Consider the following 25,182-nt stretch of genomic DNA (forward strand, 5'->3'; position numbering starts at 1 on the left):
CAGCAAATTAACTTGATCATGAGTTAAAAAACGGAGCATTTCAAAAATGTCTCTGTTGTGTTGTATATCAATGGTCCTTCTGTCTGCTATGAGCAAGTGTTGTATTCCATATTGTATTCAGAAGTGTTCACGTTGCATGTTAACATGTTTAAGATCAACGACGTGAAGTTGTCGTGGCTTAACATTTGTATATATTCCAGAGACACGTTCTGAGGTGTAATTAATTGACATTTTTACATATCTTTTAATTTTATTTTTTAGAATTATTAATTGGATAACCATATCTCCTTATTTGGCACCTCTGAAACATGGTGGTAACTACAGCAATATCTTAGATAAACTATAGTATCTTGTTAGCATGCATGAAGAAAGCCTTTGGTGTTAATATTCTTGAATGAATAGTCTCCAAATAAGTAAAATAACCTGCTAACACCAGCCAATAACAACAAGGTGAAAAATCATGGAAAATAGATTTGAGGAGTAATAATAATAATAATAATAATAATGCTGCTGTTTCATTCATTTATTAATTTACCACAAACTCTTTTTGTTGTGGCCTCTTTATTTAAGATAAATAGGTAGCATGTAAACAATTCCACATACACACCTTATATAAAATAGCTGTACAACAAAGTCCTGTTTCACTCAATTTCAAGTTATCATGAGGAGCATTCTGTAGTTTTTAACTGCATTTACAAAATGTGTTGAATCAGGTTTAGAGCATACCGAAGCACTGAGTTCCGCAGCTGCATTGAGATTTATAAAGCCGATACCAGATGACCATAATGTACATTCCCAACTCCCACACCAAGAAGAAAAACCTACAAACTAATTTATGGTCTGAAAAGCAAAAGTACCATTAACAATAGTACAAAAAAAGTAAATGGAGTTATAGTCCAAAATCAAAAGAAAATTACACTAAAGTCAGTGAGCAAATATTCTGGCAAGCAAGTAGTATAAAATAGTCTACATTATTGTCAACGCTAACATGCATTTCACACATGGTTGCCATCACCAGTAAAGTTGAATCATTTTTGTCTTGTCTGAGACAGCTTGATCGTGCGATATGCAATTCATTTTCCATAATTTGGAAACATGTGGCAAACCACTTATACCATAACAATTTTATGGGAACCCTTCATGGCTGAAATACAGACATATGACTTAATTTCAGGTTTACTAAAGGTCACTTAGAGTCTAAAATGTAGGCCATAGTTCCAACAAATCCTTAGGATCAATAGAAAATAGGATATCAACAGGATTATTAAAAATAAAAAAGAAGATAAAAAATAGTAAGATTCTTAATTTCAAGATCAATAGGTTGCAACTCAAAGCACATTTCAGGATAGTTTAATCTATGCCTCTATTGGCATTGTGTATCAAGTCTAGGCGGTCTCATGGCCGTTTGAGATATTTGTTGTATTTTAGCTTTTGCGGCATTTAGACAAATAAGTATGAATTATTTTACAAAAACTTCTGTATAGGCCACCAGGCTCAAAGTCCCACTCGTTTGATCCTCATAGCTGAAGTCATTCCCCAAATCTTTCAGAAGTCACCCTAATTAGCACATTTCCGAGAACCACACCAGAAATATACTTTTTGATATGCCTTCTTTTAGAAACCCTCTTATGCCCCGGGCTTTTAGCACCAAGCCAGGCAGTTCATGTGATTTTTACCATCATTTTCCCTCTCAGTCATCCAGACATTTATTTTTGGCAGAGTAATCCATGCACAATGCCACTAATTAGGCTGTAAGTGCTTCTTTTTTTCGGATGATGTTACCAGGGTGGCAAACATTTTTCAAATAGTAGGATATGGAAGGCATTCAATTATGCAAGGGGAGGGCACGGACATGTAATCATCAAACATCGACCTCAAGTCACTTCTCTATTACACACCACAATATCATTTAGCATTGCACGTCAAATCTTGTTTTAAGAGTTGAGTTTTTTTATAAGCTCCCTCAGAAATTGATCTAATTTCCGTCATAATGTAAAGACATTTGTTCAGGGATATTTCAAGGAGTTATACAAAGAGAACTAACCCATTCATGAGCAGGCTCACAAGGCTGAAATTGTGTCCAAATCAATTACTGTGTGCCTATATAGGCTACACACTACAACAACCACTTGTTATTCAATGAAAGAAGTTAATTCAGTTCAGATATATAATTCAACATATTTCCAGTGTAGGTTTTTAGTTTCCTTTCTTGATTTCTTAAAAAGTACCGATAGACTTAAAAAGCAGGTGTTGAGACAAATCACACATTTTGCCCAACAAAATGAGGCAGTTTATACCAGAAAACCCGAGGTTGATTTAGAGAGGAAAATAATTGCACTTATTTTAACAAGAATAAATAGCTTTTCGGCTTGACCGTTTCATATAAGAGTTTCCAATTTAAGGATCTCTGAATCATTATTGGATTAAAAGTCCAAGTGTTTCACAGTGCAGGGACCTGTGCACCCAACACGATAAACAATCCCCAATAAAAGACGGAAGCAATGTGTGGAAATAACCCTAATCCTAAAATCCACGATGAGTTGCACAAACGTTTATCAGATATACAGTCGCGCATGAGCATCATCTGCCAGTTCAAGCACACATCAGTCACGGCTTCTGACACAATGCAGGCCGAGCAGACATTGTTGATAACCTCATGCTCTCGTTCTCCTCCTAAATGAGCACGGTGTCACGCACCGAAGCACCATGAACACAGGACCAGCTCCTTCAGGGTTTTACGCAGCTCCTTGCTCCGGTATGCGTAAATGAGGGGGTCGATTAGCGAGTTGCAGATGATGAGGATGAGGAAGAGGTTGAAGTTTCGGAAGAAACAGTTGCAGAAGGGGCTGGTGGGGCAGGTGAGGATGAGGATGAGGTGGAGGAAGAAGGGGCCCCAGCATACAATGAAGACCCCGAGCAGGATGGTGAGGGTCATGGCTCCCTTCATGCTCGTGGACTGGCGCCTGTTTTTGTTGAAAGCCATGATGCGCCTTGAGTGCACGTGCGCCAGGAGGAACATGTGCAGGTACAGCACGGCGTTAAACACCAGGGTGGCGCAGAAGAAGGTCACGAGGCACACAATGACAGCGTTGTCGGTGTGGTACACGATGAAGAGGATGCTGGAGGTGATACTGACCAGCCACACCACCACGATAATAATGACTGCGCGCTGTGTGGTCATTATACTGTGGTAACGCAGCGCGTAAAAGATGGTGATGTAGCGATCCGCAGCGATGGTGCACAGGAAGGAGAGCGAGGACACCACGGAGCTGCAGATCATCACGTCGATGACGTTGTCCAGGTGGCGCAGCATGGCGGGGTGCACGTCCATCAGGCCGTGGTCGTTGAGAAGCATGAATATAGTCTCCACCACGTTGCTGACACTCACCAGCATGTCGGACACCGCCAGGCAGCAGATGAAGTAGTACATGGGCGAGTGGAGGTTGCGGTTCTTGATGATGGCAAGAACCACCAGGATGTTCTCCACCAGGCTGATGAGCCCCAGCGCCAGGAAGAGCTCCTGCGGGATGCGGATCTGCACGCAGTCCAACGAGTTTCGCTCTCCAGCGGTGGAGTTCGTTTCGTTCTCCTCCATTAAGTATAGCGGGCTGAGCTCCATGTGGGGGATATAGGGGTTCAGCAGCGACCTGTTGGTCATTTCCATGTCTGAGCTCTATATGATGACCGACTGTATTACAGGCTGTCTTGTTGAATTGTACTGCAGCACAGTATCAAACTGTAAGCAAGTCTTACCAGTTGTCTTAGTTTTAGTGGATGTTTCACCATGAGATGCAGTTGGAAAAATCAAGCGAGTTGTTTAGTTATTGGATCCATCAACGCGTTGACTGTCAAATATCCACAAAGCGTTATTACTGACTATTTCAGCCATTACATAATACAAATTAAATAAATACTTCTTAGCTTGGGGAACAGTCAAATTCATTCCTGGGTTTGAGCGCTTGTCTTTGAGAAAAGTGCGTCTGTCCTCGCCACACGTTTTCTTATTGTCTATGCAACTTGTCCAGCAATGAGATCCATACCATGCCCCTCCGCATCAAAACATTGCACTCCCAATTCATGTTTGTTTCACTCATATGGCGCTCGATCCGGTCATCCGCAAAAGTCCTTGTATCTACTCAGACTGTTGTACCTCGGGAATTGGAGACTGTGACTTTCTTGAACATTTCTCACAGTGATGTTGGATTCTGAAGGACCTAAGGCGACTCCTCCTCTCAAGCCAACGTCAGCTGGGCAGTGGTCATGTCTCAGTAATGTCTGACACCCGCGCAGTTTTTGGGAAGAAAATGGGAGAGGAAAGCAGGGTGGGGATGACCGTTGTTCAGCTTAGTATTTCATCTTTTACACATGTTTGTTTGAATGAAGTTTCCTATTAAATTTACGAACGTAGTTTGATTTTAACAATAGCAATGACGGTGATACATTGTCCCCTTAATACGCATCATGCGCAGTGTGACCACTTCACCTGTCAACCCCCCCTCTTGATCATTGCTTTTCATTTTAAAGGACGTGAAAAACATCAATCCATGCGTTATATAATTACATATTTGAGTTAATTCCTTTGGTTTCTTGACCTTGGAGATTTTAATTACCTTAACTGTTTGAGTTAAACAGCTGGTGACAAGCGTCTGAACGTTGAGGATTTCTTCCTTGAAGTCACACAGCATATGAGACAAGTTAGTGACATACAGTGTTAACGGCTCAACACACATGCTTTTGGTCATTTGCAGCATCATGGACATCCAAGTTTAAAACTAAATGTGGTTTAAAAGTCATCTACAAAAGTGTCTAAGTAGACACTTTTTTAGCATCCAGTGTGATGTGAAGGATTTATTGATTATTATCAATTTCAGAATGTGAAACATAAATAGATATACATGGCTAATACTTCATAACGATAAAGGAATTAGGATAATGTTTCCAATTCAGGGAGTGTTTTATATATTCACAAACACTGTTTTGCTTCTTTTTTTTAATGTAAAAGTTCTCCCTGTGTCATCAGAACCATAGACTTCAATAACTGAAGTGCATTATGGGATAGTGTACCATTGTGGCTCTGCTTGTCAAAAGAGGTTCCCAAGTAAATAGTCACGTTAATTCCACTTGTTAAGCTCAATGTGGTGACATGGCATGACAGGACCGTGAAAAACATTACCTTTTTCCATAACACACCTTTAGGCCCGAAAAGATCAATCGATTAGTCAATTGACAGACAATTAATTTAAAACTTTTTATTATTTTGATAATCAATTCATCGTTTAAGTGTTCTTTTCTAGCAAAAATAAATCTAGTTTAAGGAGTTGCTGCTTTAAATCGTTATAATCCTGAGTGTATTTGGGTTTTGCTCTTTTTTCTGGACAAAACATATGAAGAAGTCACCTTGTGCTCTAGGAACTTGCGACGGGCTATTTTCACTCAATTTCAGACTAAAAGGTTAATAAATGAATCAAGAAAATGATCTGCACATGAATCAATAATGAATATAATCATTAGCTGCAGCCCTAAATGAATTTGCCCTGGTTTGACTTTGAATCTTTTTACGACGGTGCATTTTTAGTTAGGTTGAAAGAAGTCTGTGTTCTCTCTTTTTTTAAGCGGTTGATTACGATATTTTCCAGACTTAGATTTGCTACAGGTGTTATTTTAAGTTTGAGGTCTAGTACCTGTTGACGTTAACATTAAGTGTACAGTAATGACTGATTGTTTAATTTTATAAGAAAACGTTGCAGTGGTGGCAACAAGGAGTCTCCGATCCTCACACGCACAACTTCCTCTGAGGCAAAGATATGAAAGCCTTTCTATACTGCCGACGATCACATGTCCCCAGAGACTCAGCCATAGCTCCAGGTGAACTAGGAACAATTACATCATTTGACAATTAAGAACAGTCACACTGTTATCATGTGGCTCGCCGAGTAAGAGTTAATGTATGAACAGCTACAGTGTAGAGGGTGATTTGTTCAATGCCTAGAGTTTATGCCCTGTGTGTGACCAAGAAATCTTTAGGGTTACTTTAATTGAATGTCTTCTCTATAAAATAAATATTGGGTGTAGTAATTGTGACTAACAAGTAAAGAGATTCATAAAAAATAAGAGAATGCTATCTGAGAGGTTTGACATGATAGATAGATTCTTCCTTTTGCCAGATGAAAGCCATGTGAGGGCGCTGCAGGCTGACCAATTATGATGAAAAAACAGCAACACAAGATTGAAAATCTGGTTAAATGGTGACACACAAATGAAATACTTGATATTTTGTTGACGTGCTGCCAGAAGTAAAGTTATAGCCTCAGGTTTTACCTGCAGTGAATCAGCCACTAAGAACCAGGTGATGAGTATCTGACTGAGCATGCGAAGGAAATAACAAAAAATCAATTTAGGCAACATTTAGAAAATATGTGTTATATTCTAACACGGAACATAACTTTGAGGACAGCGGATTATTGGGAAACTGTTTTATTGGTTGGGGTAAGCCACACATAATCAAAAGGTAGTAAGTCAACTCACACTGAAATGTGTAATTGATTTCCAAATCGAGCCGGAGGACGGAAACATTAGAGAGTTACAGCAGACATCCTGCGGTAATGATAAGATCTAGACCAGAATCAAAAACACAGGCAAGTAGAATTACAAGAAAATGTGATTCGATTCTCAGACTGTGGTTTTCTAATGAAATGACCATGTGACAAAATAACCATTTAACAATAGATTCCTTCATTAGATAAGACAGAAGAACAGCTTTGTGATAGTTTCGATTCAGAAATTAGCAGGAGACAAGACCTACATTTATTCATGTTTATGAAAAATTAGATTTGAATAAATCGCAAAGGCTAAAGTGAGATCCATCCACTTTTGCTTAAATCTCATCAAGATTTGTTTGTCCTTTTTATCCAGAAATAACTTTTTGCTTTTCTGAAATAATGTGTTAATTTGAGCCATTATTTTTAGCACTCGTGTAATTATTATCCTTTTTTGGAGTCCCTTGTCATATTTTGAAACCTTTCAGGAAACTATTCGGTAGGAAAGCACTGTGGTCTGAGAGGGTATTTATAAAGAGTTTTACATATATTTCAATGTATATGTAAATAGAAACTTTGTCTGATTCTGTGGCAAAAAAACCCCAACAAAAACCAACAAAGAACTTTCACTGAAAATAAGATGTGTCTCAATGTGTTTCTTATCTTATAAACCAGTCCCCTAAACATGAAAAACTCCCTGAAAGTCAGAAACCAGAGGAAGAGTCCTGTTCACTGACGACTGCAGATGTTGGAACTGCTAAATGTTTATTACAAATAAAACTGTCAACTTGAGAGTCATTACGAGTTCATCTGTTTTCTGACTATGGAGAAAAGTTTCCTATGTTCACAATTGTCTGGATTGTCCCAGAGTCATTTTTTTTAAGTCATCTCTTCCTGTATTCTGATAACTGTGACAATTAAAAAAAAAAAAAAAAAAACTTCAGTTGTTCTTCTAACTTATTATAAACCCACCAACACCATTAAATATTTTCATATTTCTTCTTGTAGTTATTGTTTTCCACCTCTGCCTCCCTCCTCTCTCAGTCCCACTCATCCTCATCTCTGTACGGGTTGTCCTCTCTTGGTGGCTCTTGAAACCTGATGTTGGCCAGCATGTCCCTCATTGCCACCATTAGACGATTCACTTCCTGGTTCAGCTCCTGTCCAGCTCGAGCAACTTCCGTGTCATCCTCCTGCCTCAGTCCACCCTTATCAAGAGGAGAGCCGTCAGTTAAAATACAAATATCTAGATCACTTTCGATGTTCTCAAACTGACATTTTTTTTCTATTTACCACCTTTGACAACATTATGTTGTTGGCAGATTTTTAACTCTATCTCAGCATTAACAAAGAAGAACTGTGCAGCACATTTTCCCTAGTCTTAACTTTGTTTCTTTTATCTATATCATATCTTTTCCTCTCCATAAGTGGATAACATGATCAGGATGGATGGAAGTTAGCGTAACATTTACGATCCCCAAGTTACACAACGTTCCATGTTAAGCACCTCAATCATCGTAACATTGTCAATGCCTCCTTGTTTGAACCCTGTTTGGACAGAGAGCAGACTTCTTCTGTGCTTGGTCTGGCACCACCAAACTCCTTCAACGGCACCAAGTAGCCTTGCAGTCTTAACATTATTCACTAGTAAATATTATGGACCCTTACAGATTGTTTGGTTATCACAAGAATCTTACAAATTATTCTGAAATGGTTTCAGTCTATTTGTTGCTTTCAGCCCATTCATTGAATACATTGCAGTCAGTGGCCTTTTTTTAAGCTCAAGTCAGAAATGTTTAAAAATTCTACACAGTGTCTTTCACGACACCGATTAAAAATGTACCCTGTGGAGTTTTCTTGTATACAAACGACTTCTGTTTACATTCAGTGTCGCTCGACTAAACAAATCATCTGCATCCTGGAGGTATAACATGTTGAATGCTTTCACTCCCCTATAAAACATTTGCCAAGCAGATTTTTAAGTAAATAAAATGCATGAATTGTGCATTATTTAGATCCATGTTTACTAGCTTGTCATCTTCGTCCCTGCGTTAGCCGGCAACTATTGGCATTACGTCACCATTTGAATGTGTGTGCACGAGAACAAACAAAGAGGAGACCCACTGATAAAAAACATTGTGATACTCGTGGTCAAAAACGCCACATGGTGCCTTTAAATTCATGATCCCACATGGATTTCTCCCCAGGACTGTACAAGTCGGGGTGAAATAAAGACTATATAAACCCATTAACTCACATTAATATACATGTATATACATATTATCATTCAGTGCTGAATAACAAGCCATCCTCCTCTGTTTTTCCTTTGAACCATTGCTATCACACAGCTCAGCTTTTCAGGTTGTGTGGAGAGTGGTGCATGCTTTCTTCATTTATACAGGCAGCCCCTGAATTCTGTGAGATCATATGATAAAACCACTAGCTCCTGAAAGCTTTTTTTTTTTACAGAAATTCACCCATTGATGCCATACAAGACCACAGATTCTCATCTCTCTACGGCTCTTCATGTCTTAAACAGCAATGATCTAATAAAGATTGGCGGCACCTTGCAAATATGACTGATGCTTTCAACACCGCAGTGGTCAACAACCAGTCTGCAGTGGTTTTGTACATTCTTATCTCACTGTCCTGCTCTACATCAAAATGTGTTTGTCGCCATATGGTAAGCTATATGGAACAAGCACTAAGCAAATAATGTGCAGTATATGAGCAGAAAGAGCAAACACTCTTTTGCTGCTGAGACAATATGGACTCAAGATGACTGTAGAATTGCGACAATTGACCGATATATTGCTGACGTTTAAAACAAATAAAGAAATCTCACTGAACTGTGGTCAACGTTACTGTGAGGAACTTTTAACTGGTTATGAATTAGTCTCAATATATGACCTTCATATGTAAATGAGACCATCAGTGATATTTCTATATAGTCATTCTTAATGCTGGTCATTGGTGCCAAAACAATATAAGAGATCATCAAAGGTAGCCTCGAAGTAACAATTCATTGGCAAAAAGATCTTAAGAAAAACACTTCATTCAAATGTGCAATCTCAAACACAAAGTAAAGTCAAACTTTTACCCCATGCAAGTCCACAAGGGCAGCCATTGGAGGTTACATATGAAACATTGAAATAAATTATTCCAACTGCAATATAGGCTGCAGGACTACCTTCACAGATTAGCAAAATGCAGCCATCACAATGAAGGCCAGCTATTGTGGGAATGGTTGAAATGGTTTGATGTTTAAGTTTAAGCAGAAAAATGGACACTAGACACATTCAGAAGACCGTGTTCTTAGAAATACAGGTAACATTGAAGATTGAGAAAATGTCTCACAATAATTGTGGCTTTATAACTTGGTCCTTTACATTAAAAATGAGGATATCTGAAGATGTATAAAGATATTTAAGCATCAAACTTCCCTATTAAGAAAGAGACAGCAAAGACAAGACCAGGAACTAATTTGCACTTGATGAATATTGTTATTGTCTTCAGTGACACTGTAACATGGTGGACAGAATTAAGTGAAACAAGGTCATATGCCTTCTTTGATATTTTGCGGTTGTCCTCCCCTCAGGGTAACCATGAGTCTTTGGGGGAAATATGTGGTGAGACGTTTTCCAAAATATTTTACCAGTTCATATATTTTCACCAGCCCTGGAGCATCCTGCTACTAAATAACAGTGTGTGTTATTTCAGTAATAGTTGAAGAGAAACCCCAGACCTTCAACACAATATACACTGTGCTCCTTCATTGATTTTTGAAAGTAAATCCAAAGAAAATCATTCAAGATCATTTATGATTTCAGTTGACCCTCTTCAAGTCAGGTCAGTTCACAGTGGATTATTCACCGACTGTGATCTTACACAACTTATTACAAATTAGTGTTATTTGAATACAAGGCTTACAGCTGTTAATCCCATGATGTGCCCACATCCACATCATTGGTTCCTTTGTAGAGTCCTACAAATATGTTATTATACATCAGTGCAGCAGCACCAAGATTCATCTTCAGAAGACATCACTACAGTTTGCTTTCCAGGTTGAGGACTAAATTTATGGAAGACAACCATATTGTGCGTCTTTCTATAAAACTAAAGCACAATACAAATTTGCCAGAACTATTTTGCCTGATCCATGGAACTCACCTGAAGGTTGAAGTTTGGCAGCAAAGACCGGAAAAAAAGCGACAGTGTACTCTCATTGGTTGCACCAACGTGCTGCCTATACACACAAACACACATACAAAAATGTCATTATCGTGTAAAAGCAAATTGCGGATATAAAGCCTGCTGGTTTGTGAAGCACAATATTTGCGTCTTCTTTGACTGCGAGATGGGATTTCATGTGCACAGGTGTACGTGTCCTCCATTACCTCTCTGGTCGGGTGTACGACATCACTGAGTCCAGTGGAGGCAGAGGGTCGAAGCCCATCACAGGCTGACTGGTCACCTCCTGAGTTTTTCAAACACAGACACATTCAAAAGATTAGAGTCATTTCCTCAGGGAAGCATGAGTTCAGAGATGCATGAATACTGAAGAGGTTATTAGAATTATATTGATCCTACTGTACTACCTTAAAGCCAAGTGTGGAACCAAGTTATGGAGCAAAGTTTAACCATCTTTACAATCACACATAAAACCCTCATTGGATTTGTCACACACACACACACACACACACACACACACACACACACACACACACACACACACACACACACACACACACACACACACACACACACACACACACACACACACACACACACACACAAAAATCCAGGTCTTTGATTCAATATTGGTTATCTTTAAGTATAAAATATTACACTTCCATTAAATTAGGCAGCATTGGAGCATGCACTTAAATAATCTCAAAATCCACATCAAGACAATCTCAGATTGGGACCTCAGGGAGGCCGAATGTTTCTTGTAGTTTGATTATTAATTAATCAAACTCATCTGGCTTGTGAGAATATTTGGAAGGCCTTAGAGTGCATAAGAAAAGTGACAAGATTTTGATCCTATTGAATCCCATCACACCTCTAACATCTACTGATGGCTGGACTGAGGACATCGTGGATGAAGTGAATTGTGTTTAAGTGTGGTGGCTGATCGTTTCTTACTAGAGGCAGACTTGACGTGGCTTCTTTGATCTCAGAGAGGAGGACGTGACGATGGATGTTCCTTGGCGCACACTTGTACCTCTGCTTTCTGATAAGGCAGAGTGATGGGAGTTATGCTAACGTATGGAGCATGTTTGCACAGAAATATGACAGCAGAGCAGCTCAATGAGATCTTACTTGTTTTGGCAGTCGTCTACCAGAGGGTCTTTGGCATCAACTCGACGCAGCACCTCTTTCACAGACTCTTCCAACCAAAGCATTACTGCTGCCTCCCTCCACATGCTGTGAGTCCTCCCCACATACAGAGCAGTCAGTTCAGCCAGGGCTGGGGGCTGCCTAGAGACAGAGAGGGTAGGGTTAGGGTAACGGAAAAGCTAAAGGGATACAAAATGATAACAATAGATTAAAGGCCATGAAAAGGTTCATAGCAATAATATGATGAATGTGTTATAGTTTAAAGCTACTGCATAATAAAGGATACCATGCTACATTAATATAAAGGGGTTAAATTGCATGATAATCAAAACAAAGGGAGCATACATTACCCAATCTGGCTCTTTGGGCCAAAGAAAGCATGTGAGCTGACTGTGGCATCTGGCTGCACGGTACACAGATCCAGTAGAGGAATCAACACTGCAGAAAACACATTTACAGCAACATATGTGGGTGAAAGTACACGTGGACAACTGAATTGAAGTGGATGGCATGTAATCCCTACTTTATTACAGAGATATTTTGAGTCATGGCATAAATAACAATGTGAAGAAGTGACTGAGGGGGAGTTCTGTTTAAATATTCATAGACTGGTAGTGGTTCAATTCTGAGTCTAACCTCCGGGGAACATGATGAGAGCTTTCTGCAGCATCTGGTCAGCTCTTTGTCTTTCTTTCTCACTTTCTTCAGGATCCACATCTTCCTGCTGACTGAGATGGAAATGGCAAAGTGCAGTGGAGAATGCAAAGTTTGGCAGCAGGCACAGATTTCTGTGCACCTATAATGCAAAAGCAAAGCATTTCTGAGTCAATAGATGAAACGTATAGCACCTTTCATACAGGTTAGTGCAGTATAAAGAGCTTCACAGATGACTGAAAAGCAGAACTAACACGATTAGTTGATTTAATCGACAGATCTGGTAAAGTGAGTTTCATTCAGCATGAAGCATGCATTAAAAACGACTAATAGACTTGTGTACTCGCCGCTACCCGATCCAGCATTTTAGGCTGTATTGGAGGCATTTCCGATACCGATATCGGAAAAACTAATATTTGAGTTAAGGCCAAAAATGATGTTTTGTGAGGTCACAGTGGCCGTGATCTTTGACCAACATAATCGGGTCATCCTTGAGTCTAGGTGGACGCTTGTGCCAAATTTGAAAAACATTCCCTCCAGGCATTCCTGAGATATCGCCTTCACGAACGGACGTATATACAGACGGATGTACGGACCGACAGCTGAGGACATAATCCCTCAGGCCACGGCTGTTGCCTTGTCGAAATAGTTTTAAAAACAAGTAAAAGAATTTTAAAATCAATACAGAGACTGATATAAGGACTTCATAACAGATGTAATGTGTTCTCTCTCTTTCAGGTCCCGGTCAGCACTTGGGCCGTTGAGGCGGATTCAAGAACTAGAGACGCAGACACACAAACACACACACACACACACAAACACACACTTTACCTCTAAGTCCTCATGTAACTGGAGGAGATACTGGTACTCTCTGGAGCGCAGCGTCAGAAAATCAATGAGCAGGAGCATGCAAAGTGGGTCAGCATCTGGGTCCAAACTGAGCAGCAGACAAAACCAGAAGTAAATGATTATGAATAAACAGGGCACAGGCACTTCACCAAAATACACACAAACATCTGAATCCAAGAACAATTTAAAGTCTCATCCCATACTCCAGGGTGAAATAAAATACTCCATTTTAGTGATCATGAGACAGACGTCACCAAAAACCTCACTGCTCTGCTTTTTGCTTTCGGAGTAAATTTGAAAGCTTAGGCAGCAGACCAGCTGCAGTGGTCCATGCAGTGGCTCTGCTGTGCACAAATTGCTACCGACAGTGATAGTGAAATAATCTAATCTTTCTGGTTTCCTTCAAAATCCACCACGATGCATTTGATACTATCGGAGCATGCATGATGATATTTAATATGTTTTGTTGTTTGAAAAAATAATAAAAAGGGAATAAAATTATAAGCACCGGTTCCCCTAAAACATAACTGACAGTTTTAATCAAATCATATACGTGAGACCATTCTTCAAACAGATTCTTCTTGCCATTTTCGGCTGACAGTAATTTATTCACTACTAGTTAAACAAGGGAAGCTGTCAGCTTTAATTCCGTCACTGCTGCTTTCCAAAAGGACCAGAACATAGCTGTAAGTAAGGAAGCGTCTGATGAAAAGATAGATAAGCATTGATCATCATGAGGTGAGGTTGTGTGGCTCAAGCTATGGCAGACTGATGGCAGCAGTGTCTGGGAACAATGGAAGTGTACTTTGTACCAGCAGGATAAGGGAGGTTCTGTGTTATGTCATGATATTTTCAAGTTTACAATGTTTTGAGATTTTATAATCTTAATTTATTTTAATTTGCCATGTGTGTCATCTTACATGAGACTGTGTCACTGTCGTAGCTTGGAAAATGGGGGAAGCATTCAAATGTCTTTATAAAACATCTTATTATTAATAAAACAGCACATTCAATAATTTGGAAGGTCTCGTCTGAAACACATTCAATTGTTTTCAACATTTTCCAGAATTCTGAGCTGGACATCTTTTATCGGTATCAGTAGTCACATGTAACGACATCAAACAAGTAATACAATGTTGCTTTTGGACTTCTTCCTGAGCCTGAACAGGATGACCACTGTCTGAATACAAATCTAATAGTTGAGTTAAGTCTTTGAAGACGTTCTTCCAAGTCTGATGACTGCTGTTGGTGGTTCATTTATTTAGGGAAATAAAAGTACTTTTTGTTTAACTAATATTTGATGATAATCAATGTGATGTCAAATAAAGAAACTAAAGACATAACAAGGGAAAAGAGTGTTTAAACTTCTGCCTTCTTTATTTTGTAGTAATAGAGCGCTGCTCAGAGTTAATTATTACTACTACTACTAGAGTAGATGAGGGTCGTACTGAGGTAAAAGCTATAATATTGGTCAACCTTTATATGGAGAAGCATGTGGATTTGTCTGTATAAAATTACTTCTAAAAAACGTTACTGTTTCCCTTTAACTCTATAACTCGTCTTTCCCAGTGCTCAGGCTTTCCCCTCTGTACCTCAGAATAAGTTTGCAGTACTCCAACGCCGTCCGCGGGCATCCTCTCTTTTCCAGAAACATCATGTGCTTATAAAGAGCCAGATAAAATGCCCTGCAAACAGAGACGATTGAATTATTCAATTGCTGAGTCCTTCAAACACAATTTAAGTCATGAACGATATTCTGAAGTCCAACAGATGCCTCACAAAAGCAAGGTGTCTAACAAAAGCAAAAGAAAGAGGAAAAGGAAGTCACCAACCTGTTCTCTGTACGCAGATAATCAAGTCTGCTGGCACCCGAGGTCAGACTGAATAAGGGGTGACAGGCGCACTCAAAGCTGTACAAGGCCCTCTCTGGAAAAAACGAAATCCAGCATTTACTTGAATCCACAACAAAAATAATAATACTCAGTATTTGTGAAATTAATTGAAAATACATTTTCAATGAAGCATCAGCAAACTGGGTGTGGCACAATTTACAGAGAGCAGCACTGAACACAGCTATACAACGCTGCAGGGGCTGGGCTGGGTCAGTTATGTTCTTTCACTTCACCAGCAGGAACAAAGACCAGAAGGAAGCAACCATCTTACTTCTTAATGTTGAAGGTTAACTAATGTTGTAATTGAGAAATTATATTACTAAATATAACATTGTGCTTTGCCTGGAGCATGAACTTTAACAATGGCTGTTTTGTTGGTGTACATCTTACAAAAAGCACTCACACATTTAGCTCTTAAGTACTTTATTTAGCTTGATAATCTGATAAAAGTTAGGAAGCAGTGATTCGACAGCTTTTTTTTTTTTTTACCTTTTATCAACATCTTGAGTAATTGATGCAACTAATGCATTAAATCAGATTTGAGATTGGCGCAACATTTTGATATTAAACGTTAAAAGTTCCATTGAAATAGCTAATTTACTCATCTTAACTTATTTCTCTGTTCACTTTAAGGATGCTGTTGGTGCATGTAACCAACACATGACAACTTTGATCATAATTACTAGGAATTTGGTCACCATCATATTGCTTCCAAACTAACAAGACAAAATGTAAACAACGGCAACAACATTATTAAGTAAGGTATTTGGTATGCTCCTCATATTTTGTATGATGATATTAAGTCCAATAAAATATATTGATGTGATTACAATGCATTTTTTACAAGAATATCAAACCATGCCGAATCTGTTGCAAAAATAAAAATACTTAAAATTGTAATGGCAAAGCAGACAAAACAGATCCAAGCTGCATCCCTGTTGGGAGAAAATTAAGTGACTAATTAATATGTATGGTGTATGTATGGTCCTTAGCCATGGTTTAAAACAAACGTGGACTTGGAAAGCCTAATTATGTCTGAAGAGGGACTGTGTCGTGTCATTTCATGTCGATGCCAAAATATCGAGTCGTGCATAAAATATGAACAGAAGGAGCCATGAACCACTTGACTTAGGTTTAGTATTTGATAAAAGCTTAAAATGTAGGAAGAATTCATCGCAATACACCTAATACAACAAATAGTGTCAGTCTGCGTCTAACCAACATCAATCAGTGGCTCTTCAATAGATTCGGCTGAATTGTTTGGCATCTGGGTGTAAACACATTTACAGTCTTTGGTTTAGAATTGATGTGATTTGCAGAAGGAGCTCATGATCCTCACCGATGAGGTCCCTGGCCATCTCCTGGTCCTCCTGTATGCGGCAGACATCAGAGAGCTGCAGCAAGGAATCAATATGGTAGGGGTTAAGCTGAAGCAATGCCTGGAGAGAAAAAGAGAAGACAAAAACAAAGTCAGAATAGAGAAAATGCTTTCAACGGGAGAAGAAAACATGTCACAAGAATGCATGTGATTACACTATTTCTGCAACTGTATGTAACTGATTTTTCGGTATATACATGAACACACGAGCAAACTGCCACCGGACTGGTTTTTAACTGTAAAATAACAAAAGTACATGCATAATAACTTCATCTCACTATAGATGCGGGCAGCACACTTTTAAGCCCAGTGAATGGACGTTTTATTTTTCCAACCACAGTGCTCATCGGGACTAAACTCTGACTTCTCTTCATAAGTTTTAGGTACACACAACAGTCTGATACGACGTTGCACGAGCTTATTTAAATTAGTTGTTGATCTTTTGTACTGATGATGATTCAACAAGATTGTTTCAAGCCGATTCAAGAGTTGTAAAGCTTAGAATAAATAACATTGTCTGTGCAATGTTTCATGACCATTCTTGCCATCCAATAACAGTAACACTCGTTATTGGATGCATCCCTGACAACATCAATACACTGACACCAAACAGACGAGGAGAGATTAACTTGTTTTTACCACGATGTTGTTGGGATCCATGGACTCGACCGCATCCAGGAACTTGAACTGTATTTGCTGGTACTGCCGACCGTGCTCAAAGGTGAAGTACTGAACGCCCTCCTTTGACTGCAGTAGGGTCATTGAGATTCCTTTGAAGACATGAAACAGAGTAAAGAACAACAACAACAACAACAACAGTGTATTCATTTTTAAACAAAACAGGAGTCAAGTGGGATGAACATAATTCATAATGTATATGTATATTTCCATTGAATTATTCTAATTTTATAGACAGCTCAACAAAGAGGACTGTCATTCAAATTGGCAAAAAACAACATCAGTTTCCGCCTTAGATGTTACAATAAAAAAGCAACGAGATAGATTTCGGATGACTATAAGGAAAAGCCTACCTGTGCGGCTGAAACGAGGCCAGCTGTCCTTAGGACTTGTCATCCAGGTGCTACGGTGAAACTGTCTGTTTCTCTGTCGAGGTCTGTCAAAAAAAGGCGCCCATAAAAACAAGCACACAAACATGCTGCATACATACAGACGGCGTGGGCCATTTAAATCCAAACAGTCTCACAAACCTTTTCACTACTCTTTTTACCTTTGATCCCCCTGAACAGCTCGAGCCCCAAAATATCTCTTCAGCTCCGTCTCTGGGTTGAGGTTCCTAATGAAACGACACAAACGTTAAAATCTTGACGGGCTAAGTGCCGCCGTGGGCCAGCTGAGGAAACACATGCCAAGAGAAACATAGGAGTTGTTGGATTGTCTTGACTCTACTGCAAATAAAAACATCAAGTGTGTGATTTTCTAGAAGTAACGTTGAGAGATGGACTGGTAACTATACTGAACAAATGGTTTACATATGAAAGGCTTGACTAGGTAAGTGACCACACCAGTAAATGTAGTATTATATTCTGAACACTCAAGAGTTTGCACATTTGAGACCGGTGAGAAAACGTGCTTGCTCTGAATCAGCATGGTTGCATCACTGAAAACAGCAGGTCACATGACATCACATTTCTATCAACACAGGGAATGTTGCCCTTGACGGCTCTTTGAAATGGCTTGCTCTGACGTCACTGGTTGTGTGGCCATATTTCTAGAAGTTTTAACTTTTTGCAATTCTAGGTTGATTGAATGCAGTGCATCCCCTGAGACAGACAGCCTCCAAATAGTTTGTTTTTCTTGCATGAGCCAAGCGCCACCACATGGTGGTAATAAGGAATCACAGAAATGTACATAGTAGTGAGTGAGGCTACTGAACTGACCGAGCTGTGCACTGGTCAGGGGCTATATTTTAGTAGTTCTACTTGTGTTTTATTTTGATCCATGAACAACAGCTTAAATATATTTAACACAATAACTAATGGACTAATACAGTACAGTAGAAACCAAAGTGTTGTGTGCATGTAAATGTAGAGATTAATACTTCTGTCACAAGCCAAGCTACGTCTGGGTGGTGAAAAACAACGAACAAAAAAATGCAATCTGATCTGAATCCGTCTATTTTTTTCTACATGAGAGATGTTGGTCTCCTCACCTGTGCTCCACATGTAGCACAGATCTTCTGTCGGAGCCGCTGCAATCCTCATTTTGCAAACTCAGACCATTGGACTGCTCCAGGTTTTGCAGCAATAAATCAATATTTTCATCTGGTGCAGCCTCCTGGAGTTCATAAAAATAAACGGGGGTGAGACAATGTTTAGTTGGTGTTAGAGAGAATAAAGAAGCTACAGTTTTGTGTATTGGGTGTCTAATTGTTGGCTTAGATGAGTGATTGTAACATGATATGAATATAAAATATAAATTCAGTTCTCATTAATTCTATAAATAAAGCGAGGATTAACTTTCATTGTTATTTATTGAATTTAATGTCCTACCAGAGCAGATATAGAATACCGTCTAAATAAAATTACCTGTCCATCTTCTGATGTCACTTTTGTCTTTTTCTTTTTCTTCTTCTTTTTAACTCTGTCTCCAGACGAAGACTGTTAAAGACAAGAGAGATTACAGTTTAATATGTGCAAACACGATCAGAGTAATATTGTTTCAGTCGAATCTCGGGATCACAGAAAGACATCTTTTTTTCTTGCATTGCTTCATTCACCTTTGTGGACGTCTCCTCGTGCTTTTGATCTGGTTCCTCAGTTTCACTGATATCATTTTTTTCCGTGTCATTTGTTGTATTTCCATCTGGCTTTTCTGCCTCTTCATCGGGTGAGATTTTCTCTGCTTCGTTGTCTGCATCACCTATCTGGTAAAAATGTGACATTTGCAAGAGAGTGTTGGGTAAAGCAGTGTTATAAACCAGTAAAAAACCCAAAGCTACATGGAACATCACAAAAAACTGTGTCCAACATCAAGACAAACCTTTTCCTGAAATCATGACATGGTTACAACAATCCAAAAAGCTCACACATTAAATGAGCTTAATGTTGTGACAAACAATAGACCTACAACCTAAGATGCTGGTGACCCTGTGACCCTGAGCCACAACCTTTAATATTAACCTGAACAACTGAAACATGTATTTTACACAAAGTAAAAAAGTCATGATTCATGATTTTGAAACAGCATAAAGTTGATGCAAAGAACATCTTAGCTTGATATAATAACAAGGTGATGTCTTGATTTCCAGGGATCTTTTTTTTCCAGTGAATTGTTTTTATAGTTAAACAATAACTCTTTCTATACTTTTAATGCACGTGTTAACGTAACTACATGGTTATTAGCATTATCAGATTATCAAAATCAACTTGACTTTATTAGTTTTGAACATTCACAGTTGTCCAAATCTTAATCAATGAACAGATGATCGTCTTAAACTTTAAACAGAGAGAGGAGAGTTGCATCATGTGCAGATTTGTTAGCTATATATCGTGTCTCCATTTTGGTTGTGTGTGATTTAAAGGCCAGTAAACATGCATGTTGTACAGTACACTGGACCCTGGTTGTCAGTGTTTTATTGAGGCTGGTTTTGTAGACTGCTTCTGATAAACAGCGTGTTACTTAAACCGCAATGTAATGTGTCTTAATGTAGTTAAATGAGCTGAGCAACGAGCTAACGTTGACGACACACGGCTAGCTTGAGTTAGCTAGGTTTATGAACGGAGGCAGAAAACACACAGCAGCGTCACGTTAAAAGTCACATGTTGTGATTACACAGTCTCCTTACCAATTCATAAAGGTTGCTGAAGTTTTTCTGAGCCTTATTTTTCTTTGTCTTTCGGCTGCTGTCTTTGCTATTAGACGGAGGAGAAACATTAGCCGAGTCCAGCTGCTCCTCCGAGCTGTCACCCAAAGTTAGATCCCCGAGGTCCAAGGCCTCCTGACCCCGCTGTTTCCCTTTGAGCCTTCGCAGAGCCCGGGTAGACATTGTCCACTGCTCATAGGACACACACACGTAAATATTCGCGATTAAAGTAGTTAATAGTTAGCTGACAGACACAACAAGCCAATGTAATGAGGGTCAATTCCATTGGTTTCCTTTTCTTCTTCTTCTTCTTCCTCTAAATGTTTCAACACGTCTGGGTGTGTTACTGCCCTCCACAGGATATGTGGAAAATTGCATCAAAAACTAGTTATTTTCATCCGCTTTCATGGGTAAAGGGTCCAGTCACGTTGATCATCATTGTAAATGTGCCAATGTTAGTTTTCAACTATTTTTGTCGAGGACCAAATATTAAATTAGTCATTAAGATAACAATAAAATACACTTCTATGCCAAAGCGGAACAGGAGAAGCCAAGTGATACCTAAAGCAGTTAAACAAATTATTAGAGGATACGGCACTAAATAGTGTGACAAGCAATATGCATCGTAGGAAACACACAATGCCAACAATTGACACATATAAAGATCATAAACAATTGGCACAAGTCTGGTCATACGCAAATAATAACAGGGGGTATAAATAAAACAATAAAGCTGTATTCAAACTCATGCAGTCCTGCAATTACTTTTCAGTTGGTGGTGCTTATGTCAGTTGTGACAATGTTATATTTCTTCTCTTTCATATACGTCATTCTAAATGGGTGCGCACTTTAATTTTGAATCTCATAGAAATGGACTTTAATGTTTTTTTAAAATGTAAAACTAAAGTTAAACTATTTAAGTACTTTGAAACTGCCTTAGTGTATGAATTGTGCCGTATGAATGACCTTGTTTTGCCTCACTTTGCCTAAAACTCTAATGCAACTCATACTTCAAATTTACTCTCTAATTTAAATCCATTTGTTGTTCTCTCATGCAGCAGGAGGTGGCAGTGTTAACCTGAGTAAAACACCGCATTGTCTTGATACTTAAAAAGAGTAAATTAAATCCAAACACTGATTTCATACAAGACACTACATCATTATTACTTAGAGGTATTTGTTAGAAGCATAAACATAAAATAATAATGCTGTAAATCTAATAAGTGCTGTACATTGATGGTGCGTCTCACATGTTACAGCCCCACAAATGAAAATGAGGAAGTATCATTGCACCTCTGTGGTATCCACACCGAGCTGCTTAACAGATCAGCTGTGACCAACAAAAAAAAAAATTCTGCATGAGAACAGAACTGAATGAATGAACATGCAGAACTTGTCTGACAACCAGCCAGATTAATGAATCACACATTCCATCATAAGTCAACAAACAATGGCAATGTGACAAACAATGAGAGAAGAGAAACACTTGAGATGAGAAAGGGAATTTCTGATGTATTGAAATTCAGTGTGTTTGCGAAAGGGGGAAGTTGCAAATGTCATTTCTTAAAATAACCATCTAAGGGAAACTTGTAAAATAAGACACGAAAGTACAAAAACATGCAGGACAGATCATGAGTCAAGGTGCACAAGGCATTTATTTACAAGACATCAAAATACAGACATCAAAATATTGATAAATGCTCAATATAATCAGCCTGATACAGCCAAAACCCAATATGTCAATTTAATCCTTGCAAACATCGTCATGTTGTCCTTCAGGATTGTGATCAGTTGACCGGGGTTAACAGTTGACAGAGTGTAAGTACATATTGCAATATATTTTAAGATATATGCATGGCAACACAATACAGTGGATGCAACACAACTTAATATATATATATATACTGGTGGTTGGCACAGAAAACAGATATTGGTTTGCACTTTCATAACAGCAGTACAATGCCTCCTACATCACCTCCAGTCTTTTGACTTAACAACCTTTGTAAATGGTTGCCACTTAGCAGCTTTATCATTTACATTCATCTTCTGTGGCAGGTTTTGTTTCAAAAGTTAAATTCACTTTATCCATACAGAGGATAAGACAATGAACTGGGTAGTTACTCGCCAACAGGGATGGGGTTGTCATAGGCTGCTCCTTCAAGGTCGTCTACCCGTTTCCTGCGTGTCTCTGGAGGAGGTCTTGGTGGTGGATTCTGGGGAGGATTCTTCATGGTGTCGGCTGGCTTTCGGGTCACCTCCTTCCTTGGAAGAATGGGCTGCCACTGTTCACCTCGGATAGCTGCCTATAAGCAACAAGATGACAGGGAAAACAAGTCAGTAAGATCAAGTTAAGCATGCCTGAAACCTATTGTTCAAATCCTAACAACATAATGGGAGGATACATAACAGTGGCCCTTATCCGGTACACTCATAGTTGTATGCCTACTTACAGTAAGATAAACTGAGCAGTGTGCCACACTTTATAACTTTGGTTACCACATAGTTTTGAAGAATTCAGGCACACCCCTGACGGGTCAGATTTCGTAATTAGAGGGCCATGTCTCAACCGAGGAAGCAGTAACGAAACGATCTCTTCCTTGTTGCCATTTCCTTGTTTCCGTCAACTGGCCACTTTCTGCCTCATCTAACAACTTTATCAAATGATACCTGCTATTAGAGATTCATGTGGTAAAAGCTGAAAACTTACCGCAAGGTAGATAAGGCTGGCAATGCCGAGGCAGACACATCCGAGGACAGTTGCAAGCATAAAACCTCCAGGTACACAGATTCTAAGAAAGACAGAAAAGGAATTTTGAGGACAAAAGACAAGTTGTTTGACTATTGTTGGAAAGACTGACAGTGAATGAGAGGAATGCAGTCCGGCAAAGGAAAGTGTCTGTCATACTGAACTCACGCAGCATGTAAAAATGCTCTGACATAGTAGTTCCTTGTCAATGGCCCAAAGGATTTCACACATACGGTGAAGCAGTACTGGCCCCTGAGGGAAAACGAGAGACAGGACTGAGCAATAAGCTTAGCAATCATCACAGAACAGCCTACATATAAAAACATTTATTCTTGGAAAAAGACACCACTTACGTTCTCTCCACACTTGTGCCTTTGGCCCTCTTGCTTCTAGGATACTCCAGAAGACACACAAACGCCCCAGCAGCACTTTAGTTATCTGTCAAGGCTGTTTCATCTCACAAGGTTCACTAGTCACATAATAACTATGACAGGACATAAGGACAAAGCTAATTTAAATAAACATCTGTGGCTGTGAGAAGGTTCAGGGATATTGAGAATGATGGAGGGACTGATTGTTTCAGATATAAAGGAGATAGCAGAATGGAGGAGTTCCATATATGCAAAAAGTTTATACTGGTATTGGCTTTAATTTACTATTTGACTGTTCTTTTAGGCATTGCGATTTATTAATTCTTGGCATGCAATTGTTTCTAAATGCTGTCATAACAATGCTGAATAACAGCAGCAAAGTACACAGAATACCTAAAATGTTGTTCTGCACAGACTTCAGTTTAGGTAAAGGAACGTCAAATGATAGCAGGTCTTTGAAGTGGGACTCTGGAAATTGAATCATGAACATTTTCACAAAGAGACAAAGTCAATCATCCTGGTTTAAGTATAAAGGATACATGGCATAAGCAGCAAACTGCCAGCCTCTGAACTGTCCAGCCACCCCTACAATGCCTCCAGTGAGGAGAACTAAAAGAAGGAAGCAGGAAGTTAAAACTATGACAAACATACATTTTATGAATCCACTCAAAGAGACAAACCAATGTTAAATTTGACTGAAAATCATTCTCATTTGTTATTAAACAGGCTTGAATCTACAGTTGATTGATGATAATGATGTTAGAATGCTGTGACATACATATATCTTGGTCAAGGAACTAATGAAGGCAGCTAAACATTTTTTAGCTGTGATTATATATATATATATACATATATTATATGTGATCTAAATTGCTCATGTACGTTAATCAGAGAATACTTTCTATGAAACTCACAGAAATTTTTTTTGTTTTTTTTTCAATCTTAACAAAATGTTTTTATACTCACTGAGTCCTGAGGCCAGAGCCTGCTCATTGGCCCACATCGCCCACTCGATTTTCCCCATTGCGTTCACTTAAACAGCCTCTCTGCAAACTGCTGGAACTCACCAGAGAGCGACTCGCAGCTGTGATCGTTTCTACAAGGAAGAAAATGCATTTACGTGAAGTGAGGTGTGTATGTGTGCAGGCTGGGAGGCGGGGTGTACGTGAGCCGATCCCCATTTCAGTCGGCATTTCCGATTAGTGGAGGAGTGCAGTGGGGGAGGAGGGGCTAACCGATCAAACTTACCCAACAGGTACAAATAATTATGACACGGGCAACTCCTGCTAATTGGTGTCCGTTTATAAGGAAGCCATTCGGGATAAAGGTGTTGTACACAACTATACAAAGACGTTTGATTTTTGCCATTGATAAGGGAATGATCTCATGGTTTTATAATTGACTCATAAGCACATTTTTTAGTGCTTGCTGGGCTTTGCCATTCTGAACATTTCAGCTTTCAGTAAGGCACATTTTCATTTTCCTATCTTTGCATCTATCCCTGACAAAAACATCTGACAAAAGCTTGATTTTGGAAATGGCAAAAGACAAAACAAGAAACAGCTATATTGACTAAAATATATTTTATTTATT

General features: G+C 39.0%; 3 protein-coding genes across 3 annotated transcripts; all 3 read right to left on the minus strand.

Annotated features, from left to right (window-relative positions):
* Positions 1–2,689: 2,689 nt before the first annotated feature.
* Positions 2,690–3,664, minus strand: mc1r (melanocortin 1 receptor; the record flags this gene model as incomplete). The annotated part of the gene is made up of 1 exon (XM_079161790.1): positions 2,690–3,664. The coding sequence occupies one exon, from the start codon at positions 3,662–3,664 to the stop codon at positions 2,690–2,692; it is 975 nt and encodes a 324-aa protein (XP_079017916.1).
* Positions 3,665–6,464: 2,800 nt separating this feature from the next.
* Positions 6,465–20,775, minus strand: tcf25 (TCF25 ribosome quality control complex subunit). Its single transcript, XM_079158351.1, has 18 exons — positions 20,455–20,775; positions 19,387–19,533; positions 19,196–19,267; positions 18,820–18,944; positions 17,878–17,943; positions 17,681–17,763; positions 17,289–17,419; positions 16,611–16,710; positions 15,212–15,305; positions 14,972–15,064; positions 13,362–13,467; positions 12,513–12,672; positions 12,227–12,314; positions 11,859–12,017; positions 11,682–11,769; positions 10,934–11,013; positions 10,707–10,782; positions 6,465–7,744 (listed from the first exon to the last, which is right to left on the minus strand). The coding sequence occupies exons 1-18, from the start codon at positions 20,653–20,655 to the stop codon at positions 7,577–7,579; spliced, it is 2,037 nt and encodes a 678-aa protein (XP_079014477.1). The 5' UTR covers positions 20,656–20,775; the 3' UTR covers positions 6,465–7,576.
* A 1,328-nt stretch (positions 20,776–22,103) lies between these two features.
* Positions 22,104–24,688, minus strand: cyba (cytochrome b-245, alpha polypeptide). The gene is made up of 6 exons (XM_079162032.1): positions 24,556–24,688; positions 24,129–24,198; positions 23,572–23,646; positions 23,387–23,470; positions 23,180–23,261; positions 22,104–22,775 (listed from the first exon to the last, which is right to left on the minus strand). The coding sequence occupies exons 1-6, from the start codon at positions 24,611–24,613 to the stop codon at positions 22,590–22,592; spliced, it is 555 nt and encodes a 184-aa protein (XP_079018158.1). The 5' UTR covers positions 24,614–24,688; the 3' UTR covers positions 22,104–22,589.
* Between the last annotated feature and the right edge of the window lie 494 nt (positions 24,689–25,182).

The sequence above is a fragment of the Pholis gunnellus genome (assembly GCF_910591455.1).
Source record: "Pholis gunnellus genome assembly, chromosome: 1".
NCBI classification, from domain to species: Eukaryota; Metazoa; Chordata; class Actinopteri; order Perciformes; family Pholidae; genus Pholis; species Pholis gunnellus.